General features: G+C 32.9%; 1 protein-coding gene across 1 annotated transcript; it reads left to right on the forward strand.

Annotated features, from left to right (window-relative positions):
- Window positions 1–5,211: 5,211 nt before the first annotated feature.
- LOC149410509 (cytochrome P450 9e2-like) lies at window positions 5,212–21,983 on the forward strand. The gene is made up of 8 exons (XM_089648265.1): window positions 5,212–5,249; window positions 8,662–8,825; window positions 10,962–11,194; window positions 11,508–11,727; window positions 12,297–12,518; window positions 12,696–12,796; window positions 14,446–14,608; window positions 21,811–21,983. The coding sequence occupies exons 1-8, from the start codon at window positions 5,212–5,214 to the stop codon at window positions 21,981–21,983; spliced, it is 1,314 nt and encodes a 437-aa protein (XP_089504391.1).
- Window positions 21,984–23,742: the final 1,759 nt, after the last annotated feature.

Here is a 23,742-nt window from a genome sequence, read left to right on the forward strand (position 1 = left end):
ATGACTTGTATAGCGCCGTTTTTGTGCAAAATCACCTCAAGGGCGCTGTACAAACATATAATACATTTCTACAGTGATCAATGTTATTTCTTAACTATTTATGGAGAAAATATACAGTAAAATACTTACCTGGTAGATCACTTGAGATTAACACTTAATTAACATTATCTAATTGTTTATTGGCGAAATTTAGATACAGGATTTAGGACTTAATTGAAAAATTGAATATAACTGGACTTTCTCTTAGGAATGGTATATTTAATTTAAGGGTACGACAGCTTAAAAGGGTAAGTTTTTAGTTTAGAACTGAATTCTGCTGGACTTGTTATGTATTAGTTCCGGAGGGAGTTTATTCCAAGCCTTCGGCCCAGATACTCCAAAAGCGCGATCACCAAACTTAGTATTTGGCTTGCGCTTAGGTTCTATCAGTCTGCCTACAGCTGATGATGATGCTGATCTTGACCATTTTATATATTCCAGTTACAGAATAGTTATTTTCACGGTAACGCCACCCCGGGAACCATATATTGGATAACCAGCACTTCTGCCATGGGTCACCCCAGAAGTTCCTCTTCATCCTTTCTTTGAAAAATACCTATCACACTGCATCTCAAAAGATGATAAAGGCCCTTTTAACTATGCAAACTTTTCGTTTGCATAATTGACAATGAAAAAATGAAAAAAAAAATTTAAATGCAATCTCAATTTGAGCCGGAACAGTTCTTTTTTACATTCTAGAGAGAAGATAAAAGGAAAATGAGCTACTTGTACATAGAAAACTACAGCTGATATATTATAAAACTTTACACATTTCTAAATAGATCTAAATTTTAAAACAGTTCTGCAACTACTCTTGTGATACGCATGAATACAGGAAAACACTCGGTCTTCTTAATTCAATTTATTTGGATCAACACATTTTAGAAAAATGGTATAATTTCCCTTAGTCTTTAGCTTAGGTACGTGTATACCTATGATATAAACGAGAACTGCACTCAAAGTACTAAAATATCTCGTATTGAAGATTCAATAAGCACCGTTACAAAGTAGGCAAATCCCATACAAGTTAGGAGGCTGCTTTGAATTAGTGTCCGGGCCTTGTGATCTAGGAGGTTTTGTTACAACACGGCATCACAAAAATCTACAAAAACACAAAAATATGAAATCTTCATTATCGTAATGCTTGCAAGCGCCAAATCACAATTTTTTTTGCACGAAAAAATCCATTTTCGTTTCAAATACAAAAGAGTACCTACAAGTCTGTTTGACTGGAATGAATTGAACGTAATCGTACAATACTGGACATGTATAATAAAAAATACCAATTTCCGTCAATTGTAACTTTAGTTCAATGATGTTCAGAATTCGTTTTTTAAGTCATTTTTTGAATTTGTACTGATTGTGATAAATGAATAAAGTACCTTATAATTATTATTACATGTTCAGTACGTCAATATAATAAATTTATGTCGCCATTCTTACAGTTGGTGGTATAATGGTCTGCATAATTTGATCAATTTGGGAAGCGGGTACGTAATGTAAAAAAGAACAACTAGTCTCCTTAGTTAGCATTTGACCATGGTTCGATTCTCGGCTATGGCATTTTTTTTAAATCAAGTTTTGTTTTAACAATTATTTACTTTTATATTCCGTGATTTTTCGCGGGTCTGCGCTCTCATACAACAATAATATATGCATGTCGATAGTAGAATGTCGAAAGTGTGCGCTATCGATCGCAACAATCATTATAATACTAATGGTGTTATCTCTGATTAGGAGTTATTATTATATATCGGTAGATGTTCATGTTTATTGTTTATTTATAATTAGTATTAAGGAAGCCGCCGCAGTGATGTGGTCTTTGTTTGGAATCAGTGGACAATTTATTTTAGTGAAGTTATCAGATTGTTACTGGCTTTGATCGGTGAACAATTTATTGCTTAAAGCAATAAATTTGTTTACGACGACTGCCTGATAATGGGCTTGTTAAATTTAATAAAAAACCTTATTATATGTGTAGATTTGACTTCACTCGTCGATTTAATAGTCAAAATCATGCTTGCAATATTTTGGGAAATATTCCAATCAATAATGAAGGTATGTTGTCAATATTTTAATCATAATTCGATTATTTATACACGCCGTTTTTGTGAAAAATGACCTCAAGTGAGCTGTACAATTTCCAAGGCTTTATGTGATTTTATTATTCACAAAAAAAAAGAAAAACATACTGATTATTTACAAATGCATAAAAAATACAGAAACACATACAGAAACAGATTCAGAAGCAGAAAAATATACAGAAACAGATTTTTGTTTTTAAATACGTATCTATGCTAATTCGTCAAAATTTTGACTGTCCTAAAAAGGCAATTCCTCCTAGTTGGACAGTCAAAACATATAATTATAAGCAACAATTAGTCGCCTGAAATATATGACATAGCTCAGTGGTTTCAGAGCACCTGACCGGACATGAGAAGGCACGGGTTCAATTCCCGTTGACGGCATTTATTTTTACTCGGGAGATATTTTCAATTTGTATTGATATTTCAGGCGACTAATTATTGCTTATAATTATTTGTTATCCTTTGAGCTATGCATAAAACCTTGTCTTATAAACATTAGTTTATCATTAAAAAAAAATAATAATATCTGACAAGACAAAAATATTTCACCAATAAATGAAGATATTATATGTCTCGACGCCATCTAGTGAGAAATTTAGCACTAACAAAGCTTTTCATACAAAAATAAAGTTGGTTGTTTACAGGTGGAAAAAAATATGATAAGCAGTAATTGTTGATTGAGGTTCTAGTACATATTGAATCATTTAGCTGGTTAGACATAAGCCGACATAGCTCCGTGGTTTCAGAGCACTTGACCGGACATCAGAAGGCACGGGTTCAATTCCCGCTGGCGGCATTTATTTTTTCTCGGGAGATATTTTCAATTTGTATAGATTTGATATCTGACCGGTCAGTGGTTGAGTGGGCATAGCGCTTGGGTCTCACCCGAGCGTCGCGTGTTCGATTCCTCGGCTGGCTAAGTCCTCCATCACAACACAAGCAACATTTTCGGCTTTCTGTGGTGGTAGTAGGAGATTTTCAAACATTGTTGGGTTATTCGTAACCTGGGAATGTTTGTCTTTCTTTTTAAAAAAAAAAATATATATATATTTCAGGCGACCAATTATTGCTTATAATTATTTCAAATTATTTTAGGTCATTGTTGTCGATCTCGTATTTCAAATTCAGAATTAACAATATTATCCTAAACTATTTTTTGGCTGCTACCTTTACGAACGATAACAACGGTCTACACAATTTATTTGTAACCCAGATAGTGTAATCGAATAGAATAATGACCTAGTGGTAAAAGACGTTGTCCCGGTAAGACAGAAATCCTTTATTCGATTCTCAGTTGAGACCGTTACCTTTTTTAAATTTTCTATGTCTTGTTATCTATAATGTTTCGTTTCGATTTATTTGTATTATCTTCTTCTTCAATGAATTAAATTGATGGTTATAACCTTGAAAAAATATCTATAAAAGTTATTCCAATAAAATTGATAACATGTAAATTTTACGTAATTGTAAAAAGCATTCACTTTTTGGCGCATCATAATTTACAATAAAAACACATAAATTTGTTTTTGACCACTATAGTTTTATTTTCACTCGTGAAAATAAAACTATATTTTCAGAGTGAAAATAAAACTATAGTTGTCAAAAACAAATTTATGTGTTTTTATTGTAAAATATTAATTTTATTTCAAATACTTATTATCTTATAAATACTACAAAAAAAGTAAGCATTTCTCCGAAAATGATGATTAGATAGTAATAAATAATATATCATACTTAGACAACTAAATGCCTAGATAAGAAGTAAGCAGTAAATATATATGTAGCTCACTTCTTTGATTTTGAATTTGAGTACAAACTGAAAACATTATTTTAAAAATTTAAGATAGACCCTAAAATAAAGCCAGAATCTTAAGGCGAAGCTTAATGCCAAATCACTATTTTGATTAATCTTTATAACGAATTGGTGTACGTTATGAATACCGACAAATATGTTTTAGATAAATTGAAGGTTTTTCTATCGTTTCCTTTGAGTAGAATATAATTAAATTAATAAATTGCTCAGTAAAAAGTATTAATGTAAACTACTAAAAAAAAAAATCAATAGAAATGTATGAACGCGTAAAGGAAACAACTTTTAAAAAATACAGTATTATGGTAGATTATCTGTGACAGTTTCACTTGATTAACTTTATTGGTTTCTTATAAAGTTATTAACAAAATGAATAAAAACTAGTTTTGTGCTTGAAATCGAACGTTTCTAGTCTGTCAAGAAATTTTAATGCCTATTACCTACAATATTAGGTATACCAAGAATATACACATTTTTGGCTTGTAACTTCCTCTTAACGACGTAAGTGAAGCAGCCGTGCATAAATACATACGACGTGCGGCGCTGGTGTATTGGAGAGACCTGCGGTTGAATTTGCCCTGTCCAATCTCTAAAATAAAGTGAGAATGTTAACGACATAAGTGATGAAGTCGTGTAAAAACAATATTCGGCGCGCGGCTTTGCGTAATAGACGTACTTACAGTCGACTTTGCTATACCAGACTTAAAAATCGATTCCCTAGCAGGCCTAGAAAATTTATCTTTCCGTTAGGTTTATTTTAATTATTTCTGATGAACGTATTACTAAGTTCTCAAATGTTTTTATTGGGATCCCTCGGGAAGTTACTAATTCACCGTCTAGAAAAATTAAATTTGGTGTTTAGAGCTAATCTGTTAAAAATGTTTTATAAAATTATCCAACCGTTTTGTATCTATTTTTTAATGATGAGGCCTGTTTTTATCAATCTTAAATATAAGATTTATTGATTTTAAAGCTGTGTTCTCCGTAGAATTTGTTACAGATTGATTTTTTTTATAATTTCACTGATATTATTTTGTTAATTTATCTCATTTTATAAATAATTTATTTCAGGTGGTGGTCTTAATAATCATATCGTACGCCTTCCTGGGAGCCGAAAGAGCAGCTGTGATTGCAGGGTTGATAGGTTTTTTCTACCTGTATAGAAGCAGGGTGAACAACTACTTTCCCAGCAGGGGGGTGAAATCCTTTCCTGTCTCTTTTCCACCCTTCGGAAACATGTTCAAGGTGTTTTTCCGGAGGGAACATATGACTACGATGATCAAGCGCTTGCATGACGCCTATCCTCAAGAAAAGTAAGTGTTTTCTAACAGATACTACCAAACTTGCAAAATAATGATCTTAGTCCTGTATGGTGTCCAGATCTGAATATCGATGTTATCCTCACCTTGCTCTTCACCATCTCATTCCCCTTCCTACTACCCCGAGCCCTACAACATACCACAAATGGGGATGCACACTGGCACACTGTCACACAATAGTCACACTGGCTTGACGGTTGGAAGTATTTGGGTTTCTTATGTGATTTTAACGTAAAAAAATGATTTCTAAAAGCACTAGAGCACATAAATACAACCTCCTTAATGGTCTATTTCACCGGGACACCACGGGTGTGACGCGACCAGCGGCGACATCAAACCAAATCAGAGTTCTTTACCTGGTGTCCACTGGTGTCCACTGGTGTCTGCTGGTGTCGCCACCAAATTGGTAGCTCATTTATTCGGAAACCATGGCGTCCAGGTGAAATAGATTCATAAAAGAGAGACCAATTATTGAAGGCAGCGAAGGGATATGGTAACATGTATTATATTCTCTTCAGGGATATATTATTTATTAACCTTCCCGTTACCAAGTTCAAAAACTTCCTTCTGAGCCCAAAAAGACAACCGTACTATTTTGTTTACTTATTCAACTACACATCTCCATGGGGAACAATTATTTTTAAACTTGTTCATTATATGTTTTTAAATACAAACATATTAAGTAATCATTGATAAGCATATATACACCTGAAATAAACATTCTTTAATAATATAAATATTTGGCAGTATTTATATTATCATTCTAGGTATTTGTTTCTTCTGAGCGAAACAATTTTATAAATGGGCTTCTTCCTATCAATTAAGCCTGGTTTGGATAAGGTTAGATTTTTCACTAACGTATCTGATAAAAATCACCTTTTCTCGGATCGGAATTAATGATATTCAGATATGTTGAAAAAAAATCCGTGCACTGTTTGTAAGAGCAGATAATATATGTACATACACGCAGTGGTGGTTTTCTCTGAGGTTCGTTTATGAAATAAACTACCATAAAAAGATAAGAAAATAAGATTAACCTTTTTTTATAATTTTACTACACTTCAAGCAGTCCGCCATCAAATTCCGTACAAAAAAAATCTAACCGTCCGAGAAAACATACTATTTGCGGAAGAGTGGTAGACGTGCATACCTTGTGTTTGTACTGGGTGACCATGTGCACAGCAATAATGAGATTTTTTTTTCAACAACTTAACTCCTGAACTGAATTGTATTTTGCAGGAATCAACAATGTACGAATGCAGTTATTGAAATTAGTTTCTGGAGATATTACTCATTATTTGTTATTAATATTTACATTACAACAGTGGCAGTTTTCTCCACAGTGCCTTTGCGCAGTAAACCTCCATTAAAATATGAGATTACGAATTTGTATTACAATACTATTAGCGCATCATAAACAGCGCGCCATTAAAATTCTGCCTTTACAATCGACGCGACCGAAAAATATGGTCAAAACGCAACCCTATATTCCCATGCCCTGCGTTATTGAATCAGCAAAAAATACTCCATACAAAATAAACCAAAACAACATAATTCCACTGACGGGGAAATATTATAACCTACGCCAAAATAAGACGATCTTTGTGCGGCGCAATCCAGAATGTTTGATGCCACCGAAAATTGACAAGTCATCACCACCCGCGCGCGCCGGCCTTTGAATTTTGCATTACATAGATGCAAGTTAAATATTATTTTTCTGTATTAGTTTATAAGTAGTAAATTTTTATATAACTTTTATTTTCTTATTCCTGCTTTAATCCAACCGTGCGCTTTTATTAGCATCTGTAATCTACTGGTAAAAGAGTTTTTTTAATTGTCTTAATTCAATAGTAATGCGATATTTTTTTGCTCTTTATATGGTTTGGGTTCAGTTTTCAACCAGAAAACAGTCGCATTTATGATATTGACGCATTTATTCTTGTCAGTTCTACCTAATATTGTGCAATGGTGAAATATAGAATTGTTAACATAAAAAATTATGCGAGTTGGTGTGAAAAGGAGCATCAAATTAAAAATGAGGGAAATCCATAAAGTTTGATGAAATAGGTTTGCAAACTTAATAATTTCTCTTGATATTCTGAACCCCCAGTGAAAAAACCAAGAACCTCCATTGCATTCTAATATTGTTTAGCCGCAAACGTTTGAATGAATCGCCGAATTGTATTTTGTTGCTAGGTCGACAATTTCTAATCTCTTGTGCATTGATGTGTATTTTGGATCTTGCAAAAACACATGTACTCGTATCATCGAAAAGACCAACATCGGATTTTTTCACATGCCTGATGGAATTATTTTCTACCTTATTATTTTATTTTAATGATAAACTAATGTTTATAAGACAAGGTTGTATGCATAGCACAAAGTATAACAAATTAATACAAATAATATTATAAATACTTTTTTTTTTTTTTTTTTTTTATTGTTATTAAGTTTAATTTGTAGAACTCCATTTTATTTTTTATTTTTTATATATTCAATAATATTATTATTGGGTTTATAAAAACAGTTTATTTTTAAACAAGTTCTGCTGTGTAATTATTATTACGCGTGACAGCTGTTTCGCCCTCTGAAGGCATTTGATTGCAACAGTTTGATAATGCCTTCAGAGGGCGAAACAGCTGTCACGCGTAATAATAATTACACAGCAGAACTTGTTTAAAAATAAACTGTTTTTATAAACCCAATAATAATATTATTGAATATATAAAAAATAAAAAAAAAATAAAATAAAAAAAATAAAAAAAAATAAAATTATAAATACTAATTATTAATTACAGATAAAATAAAAATAAATTAATTAATTAATAATAGTTTAAAATAATAATAATATTTGACAAGTCAAAATATTGCACCAACAAATGTAGATATAATATGTCTCGACGCCATCTAGTGGGAAATTTAGCACTAACAAAGCCTTTCCTACAAAAATAAAGTTGGTTGTTTACAGGAGAAAAGAATATAGTAAGTAGTAATTGTTGTTTGCAGTACTAGTTCATATTTAATTATTTGGCGTATTGGAAATAAGCCGACGTAGCTCAGTGGTCCAGAGCATCTGACCATACCATTTATTTTTACTCGAGAGATATTTGCAATTTGTTATTTTGTATCTTTTTTAAACTCTAAAACCATCCTGGTCATCGATCTGGACATTATCAAGCAGGTTATCATCAAGGACTTCGAAAGCTTCAAGGATCACCTCACTGTCATCGACAGTTTTCAATTAGGATGTCAATTTTCTTGTACGTAGGCTTGCATCAGTTCGTCAAAACTATAGTCGTGGTCACCAATCTGGACATCATCAAGCAGGTTACCGTCAAGGACTTCGACAGCTTCCACGAACACATCACTGTCATAGACAGTTTTAAATTATGATTAAATTTTTTAGGTACGTAGGCTTGTATCAGTTCACCAAGCCTATATTCGTGGTCACCGATCTGGACATCATCAAGCAGGTTACCGTCAAGGCCTTCGACAGCTTCCAGGATAACGTCAGTGTCATCGACGGGAACATCGATCAGTTTTTTGGCAGCATCTTGGACTTCTTGTATGGTTTGAAACGCTCATTTATTATGTTTTTAATCAGTCGTTATACTTTATTCTTTCGCAGTTTTCAAAATCAACGGGTGATATTAAAATTTGTTTTTAAATGTTTATCGACACCACTATTAAAAAATATATCAACACATTTTGAAAAAAATCACGCTTTCTACAAATCACTTGTCATAATGAACCATATTTATAAATCCTTAAAATATTCGATAGACGGCAAAATCTAGGTGGATTGATTGGCTTTAAACCACAATAAGTAGTTTTATAAGTTTCCTAATTAATATTCTGAAGGATGGTATTAGTTAAATTACAAGGTAAATGTATTTATATGACACTAATCGTTCGACTGGATATACATACAATTTAAGGATTTATATGATTTGATACTAACTTGAATAGAGTACATCAAGAACGGTAAACAATTACTTTAGTAGGTAAGAAGAGTTATGCACTAGCCCAAAATACAACATCTTCAAATTTAGTAAGTTTTAGACAACTCCTTGGGTTTTTGTTCCTCCCCCCCTAAAAATTGCCGCCCTAGGTACTCGTAGCTGCCTAGGTTGCCTAGACTTTGGCTGCTCCGAAGTATTGTCCATCTCTTTCCCACTCACCAGTATAGGACTAGATATTAATAAGTTAGACAGATATATTGTTTTCTAACAATATGCATTGGTAACATTTTTACTTTCGGCTTTCTTAAATTGAACGGTTTCCAACTTATCCAATATAACTCTATTTCTCTTCTAGTTTGCGGGTTTTGGTAATCGAATTAGTAGTATTTCAACAATTACATAATGTGAGTAGATTGCTTGCTAGGTGTTACATGTTGTTGTTGTCAATGCGTTATTTAAGAAGTATTTTGTCGTAGGTCAAAAATGGCGTGATATGCGAACAACCCTCAGTACCACTTTCACCATCTCCAAGATAAAGAGGATGTTTGAGTTTGTCACAGAATGCGGGGATAAGGTGACGTCATTCTTTGAGAAGGAGTTGAAAAAACCCGAAAACAAAAGTAAGCAAAATTATATTATTGAATACATAGTGACCAGTTCAAATTAATATTTTCGGATTTGATGTATATTTAAAGGCCTATAAGTGACTAAAATGTAAACGAAAGTAAAATTTCTAACAGTGAAACACATGGTGATCTTGAGCGATGATATTTATACAAAAAAATAATAAACAACCTTTTAGCAAAATACGTTTTAAATTATATATAACAAGACCTTCACAGTCATAACACGTGAATGTGCAATGATTTCAGACTACCAAAAAAGCACAAAGCCAATACGCAACACAATATTCTTTACAAGTGGGTGAAATATTATAATGCTTAACTGTAAAGTCTGCACCAATTGGTAGATACAAGATGAATCGTAGGAGCCATATTAAGGAAGATACAATGTATGTAAGTTATAATAAATTAGTCATTTGTAAACTTAGATGCACTCGTAACAAAATAAAAATAATATATATATATATATATGGATCGTTAATACTAAGCATTGGTCAACTAAAAGGTATACTATGAAGCTATGGTTGATTCGCCTTCTCTACCTTCTCTAAGGGGGCCCAAGCATGAGAGTTTAGGAGACAAGCTCGCTTAGCTCGCCGTTCCGCGCATCGGTCTTCTTTTCTGCGCTAGCTTTTTGTGCCTGAGATCTGAGAGCGAGCGGAGTCAAGAGAGTACGAGAGTTAGACTCGGACGAGGAAGACAACGAGTAAAGATTCGTAGAATATGTGGCTAAGGGTGTATTTCGTCACATTTAATTGTCTTTCAATTTTTATTTTTTTATTGTTTACATACTAGTCTCAACTACGCGCGGTGAATTTTCTAATGGAATTTCGGAATGCTTCCGCGGTATTTTAAATAAGCTATATGTAATGTATGGAGTATTGAAGCAGGTGAAGGTCGTACACAATAATGATACATGATCTATGTACTGGTATTTATTAGGGAGCTGCTTGTAACAAAAGAGGACAATCCTTGTATGCATCGCCTTATATAGCTCTCGCAAGCATGCTATCTCGCTCGCACTTACACACATTCATACAGACATCACACTATATATATTGTTTTGAGATTTTCACGGTTGAAAGTATTTTTATTTTACACATAATCACGTATAATTATAGATGCGATAACAGAAAATCAAATTTCAGGAAAAGGACATATAGAATTGGAGTTGAAAGACATCTTCGTTAAATACACCAAAGATGTGATTGCTTCTTCTGCTTTTGGTGTAAGGATCAACTCTCTAAAGAAGAGAGACAACGAGTTCTACGCGATGGGAAAGGAGTCAATTAACTTCAGAGGAGCAGTGAGGATCAAGCTCCTCCTCATGATGATTTTCCCGACTATTCAAAAGGTAAACCAATTTCACGTAAAATACATAGTTAATTCTTTCAGTGCGGACAATGGAGGACTTCATTAGTCTCACGAATTATTTTTTTAACATTGCTTCTTCTAAAGCGAAAACACACCTAAATTTGTCCCCTTCCTCATGCTGGTTTATTATAGAAGAGGCTCTTTGCTGCTCAGCTTTCTTAAATTCTTACTTTTAAGGTGGCGTTTTAAACTGCAAATCCGCAGATTCTAAAGACATAATTTAATATTAAGCGCTGTTGAGTAATTTTGTGCTGTTGTTGAACATTGACAAATAAATATCCATTTTATTACAGTTTCTATACATCAGAATCCTTTTCGAAAAAGCGAGCTCCTTCCTCAGAAACCTGGTGTCAACCACATTGCAGACTCGCGAGGAACAGGACATCATAAGACCTGACATGATTCAACTTCTGATGGAGGCAACGAAGGGTTCTCTTAAACACGTTGGCGAGGAGGAAGACAGTACAGAAGCAGGATTCACAACTGTGCTGGAGTCGGCGGTGGGCAAGAAGGGTTAGTGTACATAAAAACAAATTTGACCATAATTCTGATTGATTTTTGGGTATCAAGAGGTGCGGTGTCTCGTCTTCCTATGGTCAACATTTCGGACAGCCTTGCAATGTCCATCATCAGGGCAGAAGTGTTGATTGTAATGAAATCACATATCTCCTGATGAAAGACACCATCTGAAATTATGACATATTTTAACAATTTTGTACTTTTATCCACTGTTAAAAATTGTCTTAATATATCATAAAAATGAAATTTGAAACCACAAATATCAAAAATATAAATACTACTTGAAATGTTTTGCTACCGGCGAAGGAAGCGCAGCACGGCTTGACCCTCCAAAAATCAATGACGATAATTATTTTGTGAAAAATTTCACTTAAGGCTATATTAGCAAATCGAAATCATGAATTGAAAAAGCCGACAAATCGAACTCTTTTGCGTCCTTTTCAACTGCTAAATATGCTGATGAGTAAAGCACATTATTATAAGTAAAAGGATTAATGCTTCTACAACGTCTGAAAAGAACGTTTACAAGAAACCCTTTACTTGATTATTGGTATTTTTTCCAGAGTGGTCCAACGACGAGATCATCGCGCAAGCTGTAGTTTTCTTCCTGGCAGGCTTTAATACATCATCCAACCTGCTGTGCTTCGCAGCCCACGAGTTGGCTGTGAACCCGGGGCTTCAGAAGAAACTACAGGAGGAGGTAGATGAGGTGTCAGACAATTGCGGAGGAAAGGTCAATTACACTGACCTGCATGCAATGAAGTATATGGATATGGTAGTCGCAGGTAAATACACCTAGTTGCCCCACATCAACACATGTAATCGTCGCCAATCGATCTTACTGTGCAATAAAAAGCTTATCTGTACATCAAATGCATTTCATAATGTCTCCGTTTAATCAGTTTATATCACTAACCAACATCTATGAACTTCTATTGTTAATGCAGATTTTTGTATTGCAGAAACATTGAGATTTTGGCCACCCGGCCCCAACCTGAATAGAAAATGTGTCAGGCAATACACTCTTCCACCCTCAAACGATTTCTTGTCAAAGGAAGTAACGGTGAGTAACGAAAATCATACAAGAAATAAACTTTAACCCTTTCAGTACCCATGTCCATGATCGTGGACATCGACTTTCTTCTTTAGTTATTACGCTATTTGCTAGGTTTTGATCATTACAACAACTTGTCCATGATCATTGACATTAGTAGAGCAGTGTGGTGCTGCCATCATACGGAGTTTCAAGAACTAAAATGATAAACAAGCCATGGAGAAAACAGACCATCCCTTGCCTGGTAAGACACACTACAATATAATTAGTTTTCTTTATTATTTGTAGCAACTAATTTATCCGAGCATTTTTTTTCATGGAAATTAAATGTTTACGATGGTTCTTAAATGTTTAGTTACGAAGTTCTGTTGAGTTATATGATTACAAGTTACGTTTGAAAAGCGATGTCCATATTCATGGACAAATGCATTTGACGGTTGCGAAGAAATATGGTCAGGGGACCATTGTAACCATTTGTCCATGAACATGGACACTCTGTACAACAATAAACATAACAATTATCAAAAAAGTTTTCAAACAAAATATTTTTGAAATTATTTCATTAGTCTAGACACCAATTTTCAATTTTTTATGACTTACAAGGTTCAATATACAAAAGTACCATAATAAAATTTTATACCTTTGTAACCATTTGTCCATGAACATGGACACTCTGTACAACAATAAACATAACAATTATCAAAAAAGTTTTCAAACAAAATATTTTTGAAATTATTTCATTAGTCTAGACACCAATTTTCAATTTTTTATGACTTGTGCCTGAAATTCAGTACTGAAAGGGTTAAGATGTGTTAATCAATCCAAATTTTGTGAAAACCGTAGCAATTTTAATGCGCCTACAGACCAAAATAAAACATATTCCATATATTCGGATGAAAAATGGACATGTTTTTACATTAACTCCTCACAGGATGTCCTGAGGAAAATAATTTCACTCAGAGCCTATGTCATCTTTGGGGATGCTGTATGGAGGGTCTTTTTTAGGAGAGGAAGTACTAAACATGGGTCATGTTGTAGGAGGGAGGAAACACAGAGGCCTGGAAATCATTCCACAGCCGAGCTGTTGAGCTCAAAAACGAGTCGTGTTTCCCGACACCGATTCTGGAGGGATCAATGACGCTAGTTCGAAGCATATTCCATTGTAATGCCGGTAGAACAGGGACAGCATATCTACCTGACGCCTGTGCTCTAAGGATTGCAATCCGTTTGTTGAGAGAGGGAAATCTATCAAACGACCGCCCGTTTCTGCACAGAGTCAAGGGTTTATTCTGGTATATTGGGGCTCCAGACCAGAGGTGGCTGCCAAATTCAACAGTGGGGCCACTGCTTGCTTCGTTCATTTCCACTTTTTAGAAATCATGTATTGATCACTTGTTTTTTGGATCTTCCACTTTAAAAACATCTTTTCTATTCAGTTTTACATAAAAATTCTCCCATTTTTTAACTTCCCATCCCGTTGTACTTTCCATTGAATTCAACTCCATTTAGAACATTTTTTCGAAAGATGCCAACTTGAGCAATATTTTAATAAATAAAGCCTTCACTTTCGATTCTTTAATTCTATCGACAAGAAAGTTGAAGCAAATAAATCTATAAAAAAATCTATTTCTACTAAAGCAATTACACAATTTTTCTAGGTAAATATCGGTGACGGGCTATGGATTCCTGTTTACCAGATCCATCATGACCCTAAGAACTATGAGAATCCTGACACTTTTGACCCCGAGAGATTCTCCATCGAGAACAAAGGATCGATCAACCCACTGGCTTATCTGCCCTTCGGAATGGATCCCAGGAATTGTATTAGTAAGAAATTATTTTTATTTTACTTTATTGAAAATGATTGTCATACATATTTGAGAATTTATTCATATCATACGCCCATATGGGATTTTATATTTATATATTTAACCCCTCTAGCGTTTGATGGTCATAAATGACCGATCGTCCATATTTTCTAAAAGTATTTTTTATCTTTTTTTCCATCATATGAAAATAAAAATTTTATTTTGATGTTAGAAATAGAAAAAAATAATTATTTCCAGTTTGCTCCAAATATTTATACTGGAATCCATTAATATGTTAATCCGATTGCACTGTCCCTGTTATATGGAAATCTGCTTATGTGTCTCCTATTTTCAAAAATGGCAAAAAAACAGACGTTAAAAACTACAGGCCAATCTCCAAACTTTGTATATTTAACAAAATTTTTGAAAAAATAGTCTATGACCAACTATATTCTGCTCTTAAGCCCAGCCTGAATACGACCCAACACGGTTTCATTAGTGGTAAATCTACAACCACAAATCTTTTAACCTTCACAGAGTACCTGCAGGATAATTTGGATAACAGAATACAAGTGGACACTGTCTATACCGACTATAGTAAGGCGTTTGACAAGGTCGATCACTCAACCTTGTTGAACAAGCTTTTAAAGATTGGTATTCACGGCAATCTTTATCGTTGGCTCTCTTCTTATATCTCCAACCGTAGTCAAATAGTAGTGGTTGCTGGATTTAAATCCGACTCTGTTGCTGTAACATCGGGAGTTCCTCAAGGCAGCCTGTTAGGACCGTTACTATTTAATATCTATATCAATGATATTGGTCACTGCTTTTTACACTCGCAGACCATCCTATATGCAGATGACATGAAAATCTTCTCACCTATAAAATCAATCGAAGACTGTCACAAGCTGCAAAAGGATTTACAACGTTTAAACGCGTATGTTAATGCCCATTGTCTGGAATTAAATATATCCAAATGCTTCATCGTACGCTTTACTAGAAACAAAAACATATTTATACACGAATACTCAATTAATCATCAACCTTTATCTACCAAATCAGAAATTAAGGACCTTGGGGTTATACTTGATAGTAAACTGAATTTCAATAAACATATTGACCAAGTAGTCACTAACGCATCTTCTATGCTGGGTTTCATAATCCGTTCCTGTAAACAATTCAAAGACATTGCTACTTTCAAAACACTGTATTTCTCATACGCTCGTAGTATCCTTGAATACGCATCACAAGTGTGGAACCCAGGCTATGCAATACATAAAAATAGAATTGAAAGTGTTCAAAATAGATTTTTAAGGTACCTTAATTTCCGCTCTTTTCGATCTCATATCAGTAATGAAGACTCTGCAAAGTTCTTCGATATACAGACGTTAACTTTCCGAAGAAATGTAGCAGATTTGGTAATGTTATTCAAAATTACACACAATTTAATCGATAGTCCTGATCTTCTTCAACGCCTATTATTCCATGTTCCCAATCGCAACAGCAGACAGTCGCTTACTTTTAATCTCCCTCATTGTAAGACAAATTCCAAACAAAACTCATTTATCTACAGATCCACACACTTTTTTAACTTAAATTATAACCATATTGACATATTTAACTCGACTTTACGCGACATAAAACAAAAACTCAATAATCAACAAAACTCAAACTAGAAGTTCAATTCCTATATATTCCCGTCCTTTGCCTCTTAATCCTTATCCTATATTTCCCCCTCCTCCCCCCCACCCTCCTTTATTTTAATATTTTTAATATTTCCTAACTAAACAAGAAATTAATTTAAGAGAACATCTCTATGCCATTGTACACCATTGTAACACCATTAACTATTCATCAGTGGAAATTTCATAATTGGCATAATTAATAATATTATTATTGTATCATTATATAATTAAAGATTTGCTGTCAACTTTTCCAAATAAATAAATAAATAAAATCTAAAAATAGCCAAAATGAATATATCAATCGGTTTAACTTTAAAAATTATTTCTTATTTTTTATTATATGAACGAGATAAAAGTGAAGGTACATTTTTTATTTATTTATTAATTTTCAGGAAATCGACAGTTTACATTTAATCAGTTTGTACATAAGTATTATATAGCTAAAATAAAACCAATTATGGATTTCCTCCTTGTGACTTTACCTCTAGTGAGATAGCGTAATATGGAATAAGTAAATTAAATTTGTGAGAAAATAATATCAATTAAAAAAATTTATACAAAGCAAATAATTATATAAAACGAAAAATTTACAAAACAATACATTTATAGCCATGGAGAGAGGTTGTAAATATAAATCAAATCATAATATTTATTTATTTACAATAGAGACATAAACATTATTCAAAAACCATCAGAGGAGAAATATTATTTTATGGACCTCTTGCATTTGGTAAGTTCGCAACTGATAATATCAACCTTGCATAATACGCTATTGCAATTATTGAATAGTCTGTTCAGGCAAGAATTCTGCTTAGAGTTCGTTTTGCTTTGATCAACCCTGAACATAGGACACAATAGCGTGTTGAACACGCAGGTACACTGAATGGAATCTTGTTAAACTATGGGCATTGAATTGATCTGGGAATAGTGCATTCTTATGATGCCTGCGTACACTCAGTGAATCATTTTAAAGTATAAAGCTGCCTCTGCATAATAATTAAATCTTACAAATGACTTTTGAATTGGTTCGATTTTGTTTATGTGGATTTTGTAAAATGGAGACCAAACAACTGATGCAAACTCAAAATGACTTCGTACATAGGCAAAGAAGAGTTGCTTAATGATATTGATGTTATTAAAAAGTTTTTTTGTTTCTTATGATGAAGCCTAACATTTTAGGAGCTTTATTTGTGATTTGATGTTTATTTATTTTTATTTTATAATTTTTTTTTTATTTAAACGCCCATAGGGCTTTTACCTATAATAATGTTCATCTTTATTTTTTAGTTATACAGATTATATATAAAAAAAAAAATAAAAAAAAAACAGTGTTAACAAAATACAGGTTTCATAAAAAAATATCAGAGTTGACAAAATATATTACATAGAATGTAAGAATTTTAAAAATATAGGTATGGATAGAGTAAGTGAGACGAAAAATATAAAATCTGCGAAAATACACAAAATCAACCATAATGATAATAAGAAAGTATAACAATAGTTTACAAATTAGGTAAAAATAGTTCGCACATACTCCGTTTAAAGTTGGCCAAGTTCAAATTATTGTCAAATACATTTATATTATTTAAGTATTGTTACCAAGACTGTGTAAACGTTGTATTGGAGAGTGAAAACTATAGTTGGAATGAGATGTATGTATTTAAAATGTTGATATTTACCTAGTTGTTCGTGTAGGTATGTGTAGATTATATTAAATTCAGGAGTTCACAACAATCGAATTTAGAGTTCAATAATTTTAATAAAAAGATAGTATATGAAGGTTATATTGTAGTTTACTATCAAAGGTTATTCCGAGATCAATATCTGAGACTGTTGCAATGTTGTTATTGTTTAAAAAATAATAAATAATATTTTATTTTTATTTCTCGAAAAGACAATGTGATGACATTTTGAAACATTTAGAAATAGTTGATTTTGTTGGCAATAGGTGGATATATAGTTTAAATCATGTTGTAAATTGACAAAATCATTTAGAATTTTTATTGGCTTATAGCTTAGCATCATCAGCAAATAATTCTATTTCAGAGTATTTTACAACATTGATCAAATCATTAATACATAAAAATGAAAAACAATGGTCCGAGATGAGAACCCTGTTGGATCTCAGAGGAAATATCATTGAAATCTGATTCGAAGCCGTTTATTGCCCTTTATTTATTACAAATTCCCCTAACAAAACGAATGTGTTTACGAAATGTCGAGTTCTCTAATTTTTTTATGATTGGGAGTAAAAAAGTTTTTCACATGCAAAAGAAAAATAAAAGCTAACATTAATATGTATTTATGAGTCATGTTACTATATCCTTGTAACTAAATTCCGTGTAGTTGAACACATCTACTATGTCTGAGAAAGCATTGCTAACTGCATGCAATCTAGGTACAAGCAGGTGTATAGATGACTCAGTCCTGATATTGTTGTTGCATTTAAAAATATTTTTTATTGAGTATTTCTAGTTGGTATATGGAAGGTAATTGGACTAAGTAAATCAGGTCTGTCTATAACACCACTAACAATTTTAAAAACAAACAAATCTTCTATTCAATCGAGCGATTGGTATCAAATATATACATTTACCATATTATTTAATTAATACCATTCCTCGAAATAATAATGTCCAGACATGAAAATGCTTTCTACGGTTTTTTTTATTTTTTTTTATTAGTGTCTATTTAATAAGGTTTGATGAGAGTTACATTATATAAAAATCTATATTATTTCATTCATATGGTTTCTTCTTAGTCCTCCTCACTAGGTAGTCCTGTGCTGAGGCGGACCGGTAGATTTCTTTGATTTTCTGTTATTTAGTTTCTATGATGTTTTTAGTACATTTTCTAGTATGTCTGCGTTAATTTCTTTCACCCATGTTTTGATTTTTTCCTTAAGCTTATTTATCTTTTCTATCTTTTTCAAACTTGGAGGAAGGATGTTGTAAAGTTTGGTTGCCAGATATATGTGGTTTCTTTGGCCAAAACTTGTCTTGAATTTTGGAACATCTCGTATATCCCTTATTGAGGCTCTTGTATCATGTATCCGAGTTTCATTAGGAGATTTTCTGTTTTTAAAATGATTTATTAAAATATTCTTGGCATATATTTGTTTTAAATTTAGAATGTCAAAACACTTGAAAATATCTTTTGAGGGGGTTCTGATGGGTAATTTTAGTATGGTTTTTATAATGCTCTTCTGAGCAATATCTAAGTGGTTAATATTATCTGCTGTAGCAGATCCCCATACTAGAATTCCGTACTCAAGACGGGAATGAACTAAAGCATTAAATACTTTTTTGATATCTTTCCTAGGTAGTATGTTTCTTAGGTTTTTGAAGAAATATACAAGACTCGTAAACTTTTTAGTGATTTCATTTATGTGTATGTCCCATCTAAGATTTTCGTCTATTTCCACTCCTAGATACTTAATACTTTTTGCCTTTGTTATAATAGGGCAAGAGCAATGTGACTTATTGTTATGACACTCGTGCAATTTTAGAGTGTATTCTTTACCCGGTTGACCTCTTGAGTTTATTGAAAAGGCTAGATAATTAGTTTTAGTTATATTGAGCGTAAGAGAGTTCACCCGAAGCCAATTTTGAAGTGCAGTTAGTCCATGTTCAGCCTCTTTATAAGTGTCCATCCAGTCCTTTTCGTGGAATAACATAACAGTATCATCGGCAAAACTAATTATATTTCCATTGATGGGAAGTTTGGTAATTTCATTTATGTAGATGAGAAATAAAATTGGTCCCAAGACACTTCCTTGAGGGACACCGTAGTTTATTGGAAGAGGATTGCTTTTTTGTTGGCTTATTTGTACTTGTTGTGTTCGTCCTGTCAAATACGTCATCAGTAAATTTAGTGGAGTGCCAGATATGCCAATTTTTTAAAGTTTTGTTAGAAGAATTTTATGATCTATTGTGTCAAAGGCTTTTTTTAGGTCTATAAAAACAGCCAGACATTTTTTTCCACCGTCTAAATTTTTTATGGCTATTCTTGTAAAATGTTCAATTGCGTCCACGGTACTTAAAGTCAATGAATCCACCAAGATTTCACAGTTTATCCTATATATTTAGTTTCCATAAATTTAGCACATTATGGCAAGTGATGGCGTAAAAAATTTTTGCAAACTTGGCATCGCTCGAGTGGCCGATAGTTTTGGTAATTTTAATTTTTCATCAAGTGGTTGTAATTTAAATCTTACAATACTCGGTTTATATCGATTCCTTGTCGACCCCTTGCAAAAGCCTTATTGCAACAAAAACATTATTTATAATAAAAACACATAAATTTGTTTTTGACCACGATAGTTTTATTTTCACTCTACCGGTTTCGGAAGATCCCTTCCTTCGTCAGGAGAATATTTAAAACTGATCTACTACACAAAATATTGACACATAAATACAAAAATGTTAAGTGTTTGAGGGAGATGTGGACAAAGTGGAAGGGGTAATTACGGGAATTCCAGGAAGAACAGAGCGGTTAACTGGAAATATATCAAGAATAGGACTATAAGACAGATTAATTTGGTTATTTATTATACTGGAGTTATTATTGAGGGATTTTCTGATTTCAAGTACTTCTAAATTATCTAATTTTTTGCCTTTATTACTACGGTGAAGAATTTGCTCTAAATAATGGTTACTCGACACACTTAATTGATAAAATCCTGAATAAGAAACTTAAACTCATTTCGACGAATACATTTTTATTTGGTACACCTGAAACTAATAATAAAATCATAAATCCCTTTCAATGGCGTAAAATCTTATACATATCCAATTTTTCTTCACTTAGTACAAAAAATTTGCCTACCCACATTACCCGCGTTCTATACTGATAACAACTTGGGAAAATTACTTAAAAATACTAAAGATAAAGATCACAAATTAAGCCACTCAGGCATTTACCAACTATGTTGCAATGATTGTCCATCGTTCTACATAGGTAAGACAACTAGAAATATAAATATTAGAATCACGGAACATTTAAGATGTTTAAATAACAATAATTTTTCGGAGTTTGCCAATCATCTCATTTCCACCGATCATACTTTTAGTAAAGATACAGGGGTTAAAATTCTTCACCGTAGTAATAAAGGCAAAAAATTAGATAATTTAGAAGCACTTGAAATCAGAAAATCCCTCAATAATAACTCCAGTATAATAAATAACCAAATTAATCTGTCTTATAGTCCTATTCTTGACATATTTCCAGTTAACCGCTCTGTTCTTCCTGGAATTCCCGTAATTACCCCTTCCACTTTGTCCACATCTCCATCAAACACTTAACATTTTTGTATTTATGTGTCAATATTTTGTGTAGTAGATCAGTTTTAAATATTCTCCTGACGAAGGAAGGGATCTTCCGAAACCGGTAGAGTGAAAATAAAACTATCGTGGTCAAAAACAAACTTATGTGTTTTTATTATAAATTATGATGAGCCACAATGTGAATGCTTTTTACAATTACGTAAAAACATTATTGATTCTAACGTCCATTTTTGTCCGTTTCTCAGGTTCCCAGTTCGCCCTAATGGAATGCAAGGCCATCTTGTTCCAGATCCTGCAGAAGTTCATCCTGATTCCGATTGATAAGACCTTAAAACCCATGAGGATTTCCAAAACTTCCTTCAGTATTGAACCCGAAACCGGTTTTTGGGTCGGAGTCAAACCTAGAGACCCCAAATAGTCACCTAATATATAAATTATTTTACTAGATGACTGAATACATTTTTAACGTCACTTATATACTGTTTAGCAACTATATATGTCATGAAAGCGTAAAACTGTGCCCATGACCTTTTATACTTTTATTTACCTCAAATATGTGATGTTTCTATCTGAAATTTTTTCCACCCTCAAACATAGATTCGCAATGTTTGATTAGGTTAGGTTAGGTTAGGTTGTATATATATTGACACATTGCTAGTCAATCCAAAAGAGCCTGCTATGCCTCAATACAAAGGAATATCCCACCATAATCGTGGTTTCAACAATTCCCCCATTTCTCAAAAAAATAAATTTCCACACTTATTCGAATGAGGATTGCAAATTGTTCTATTCCTTCTCACCTTTTTAAAAATTCACGTGCAGATAGTAAATTCTGCGGTCTAGAACTGGGAACATTACATTACATATTTTTCATCTATCCCTCTCTTCTCTAAAGCCTTATCTGAAAGTGCCTCCCTTCCGTGCAACATCTCATCTTTTCTAAGTCTGAATTCGACTAAAATCTTTCATAAAATTTTGAAATTCGCCAATTTAAACAAAATTATATGAGGATTCACTTTTTTATTGAAAAAACAACTTTGAAAAAAAAAAGGTTTTATGGGGAGTATAAATACTAACAAATGAATTTTTGAAACATTTTCGTAGTTTCATTTCCCGTGGGAAATTTTAATATGTAAATATTTTTACCGTATTCAATAGTCCTCCTCTGTTTTATTAATTATTAAGTAACAAGAGAATCGTCATTAAAAATGGAAACATTAGAATCAACATACTTCTTGACATATGCATATCCCAGTGAGTTAGGCATTGAGAAATCGTATTATTTTTAACTAATATTAACGTCGTTAAGATATGCTTCAAAATGCATAATGCAAGATTTATAGATTATTTGTTTTGTTATTTTTTCGTCTGTACGCAGCACTTAACGGTTGAACCAACCAAATTTAGTGGTCTGTGGGAGGTTTAATAAATATGTAATATTTTTCAAAGAGTCCCAACTGCTTCCAATCCCCTGGAGCCGGTGAGACTATGGCATCCCCAATCGGAGTATTTTAAAGCGGAAGGTGAGGCAGTACCTGACTATTCAGATAAGGTCACTAAACACGGCTTAAGTCCTTTCAAGCAACGTTTAAATTCTGAATGGTGGTCTTACACCAGGGCGATAGTGAGAGTATATTCCATTGTTCAACGTGCCGCTAGTATACTATCAGAGGTATAGTATCAGAGGTTGGGTTAGGTTAGGTTAGATTCATCTAGCCAACTCAGAAAACAAATTACGACGTCTTCCTATTAGTCGTTATAGTTCTTAATACTCCTCTTCTCCTGGATTATCCGGATAATATTGTATTTGTCGCACCTCATGATGTAACCATGTTCTTATTTTATTGTATCTTTTTCCTGGATTATCTGGATAATATTGTATTTATCACACCTCATGATGTGACAATGTTTTTATTTTAATCTACCTTTTTCCTGGATTATCTGGATAATAATTTATTTGCCGTACCTCGTGAATTAACCATGTTCTTATTTTAATCTATCTTCTTCCTGGATTATCTGGATAATATTGTATTTGTCGCGCCTCATAATGTAACAATGTTCTTATTTTGATTTATCTTCTTCCTGGATTATCTGGATATTATTGTATTTGCCGTACCTCATGAATTAACCATGTTCTTATTTTAATCTATCTTCTTCCTGGATTATCTGGATAATAT

The sequence above is a fragment of the Hesperophylax consimilis genome, chromosome 27, assembly GCF_061612785.1.
Source record: "Hesperophylax consimilis isolate HC1 chromosome 27, BYU_Hcon_1.0, whole genome shotgun sequence".
Taxonomy (NCBI): domain Eukaryota; kingdom Metazoa; phylum Arthropoda; class Insecta; order Trichoptera; family Limnephilidae; genus Hesperophylax; species Hesperophylax consimilis.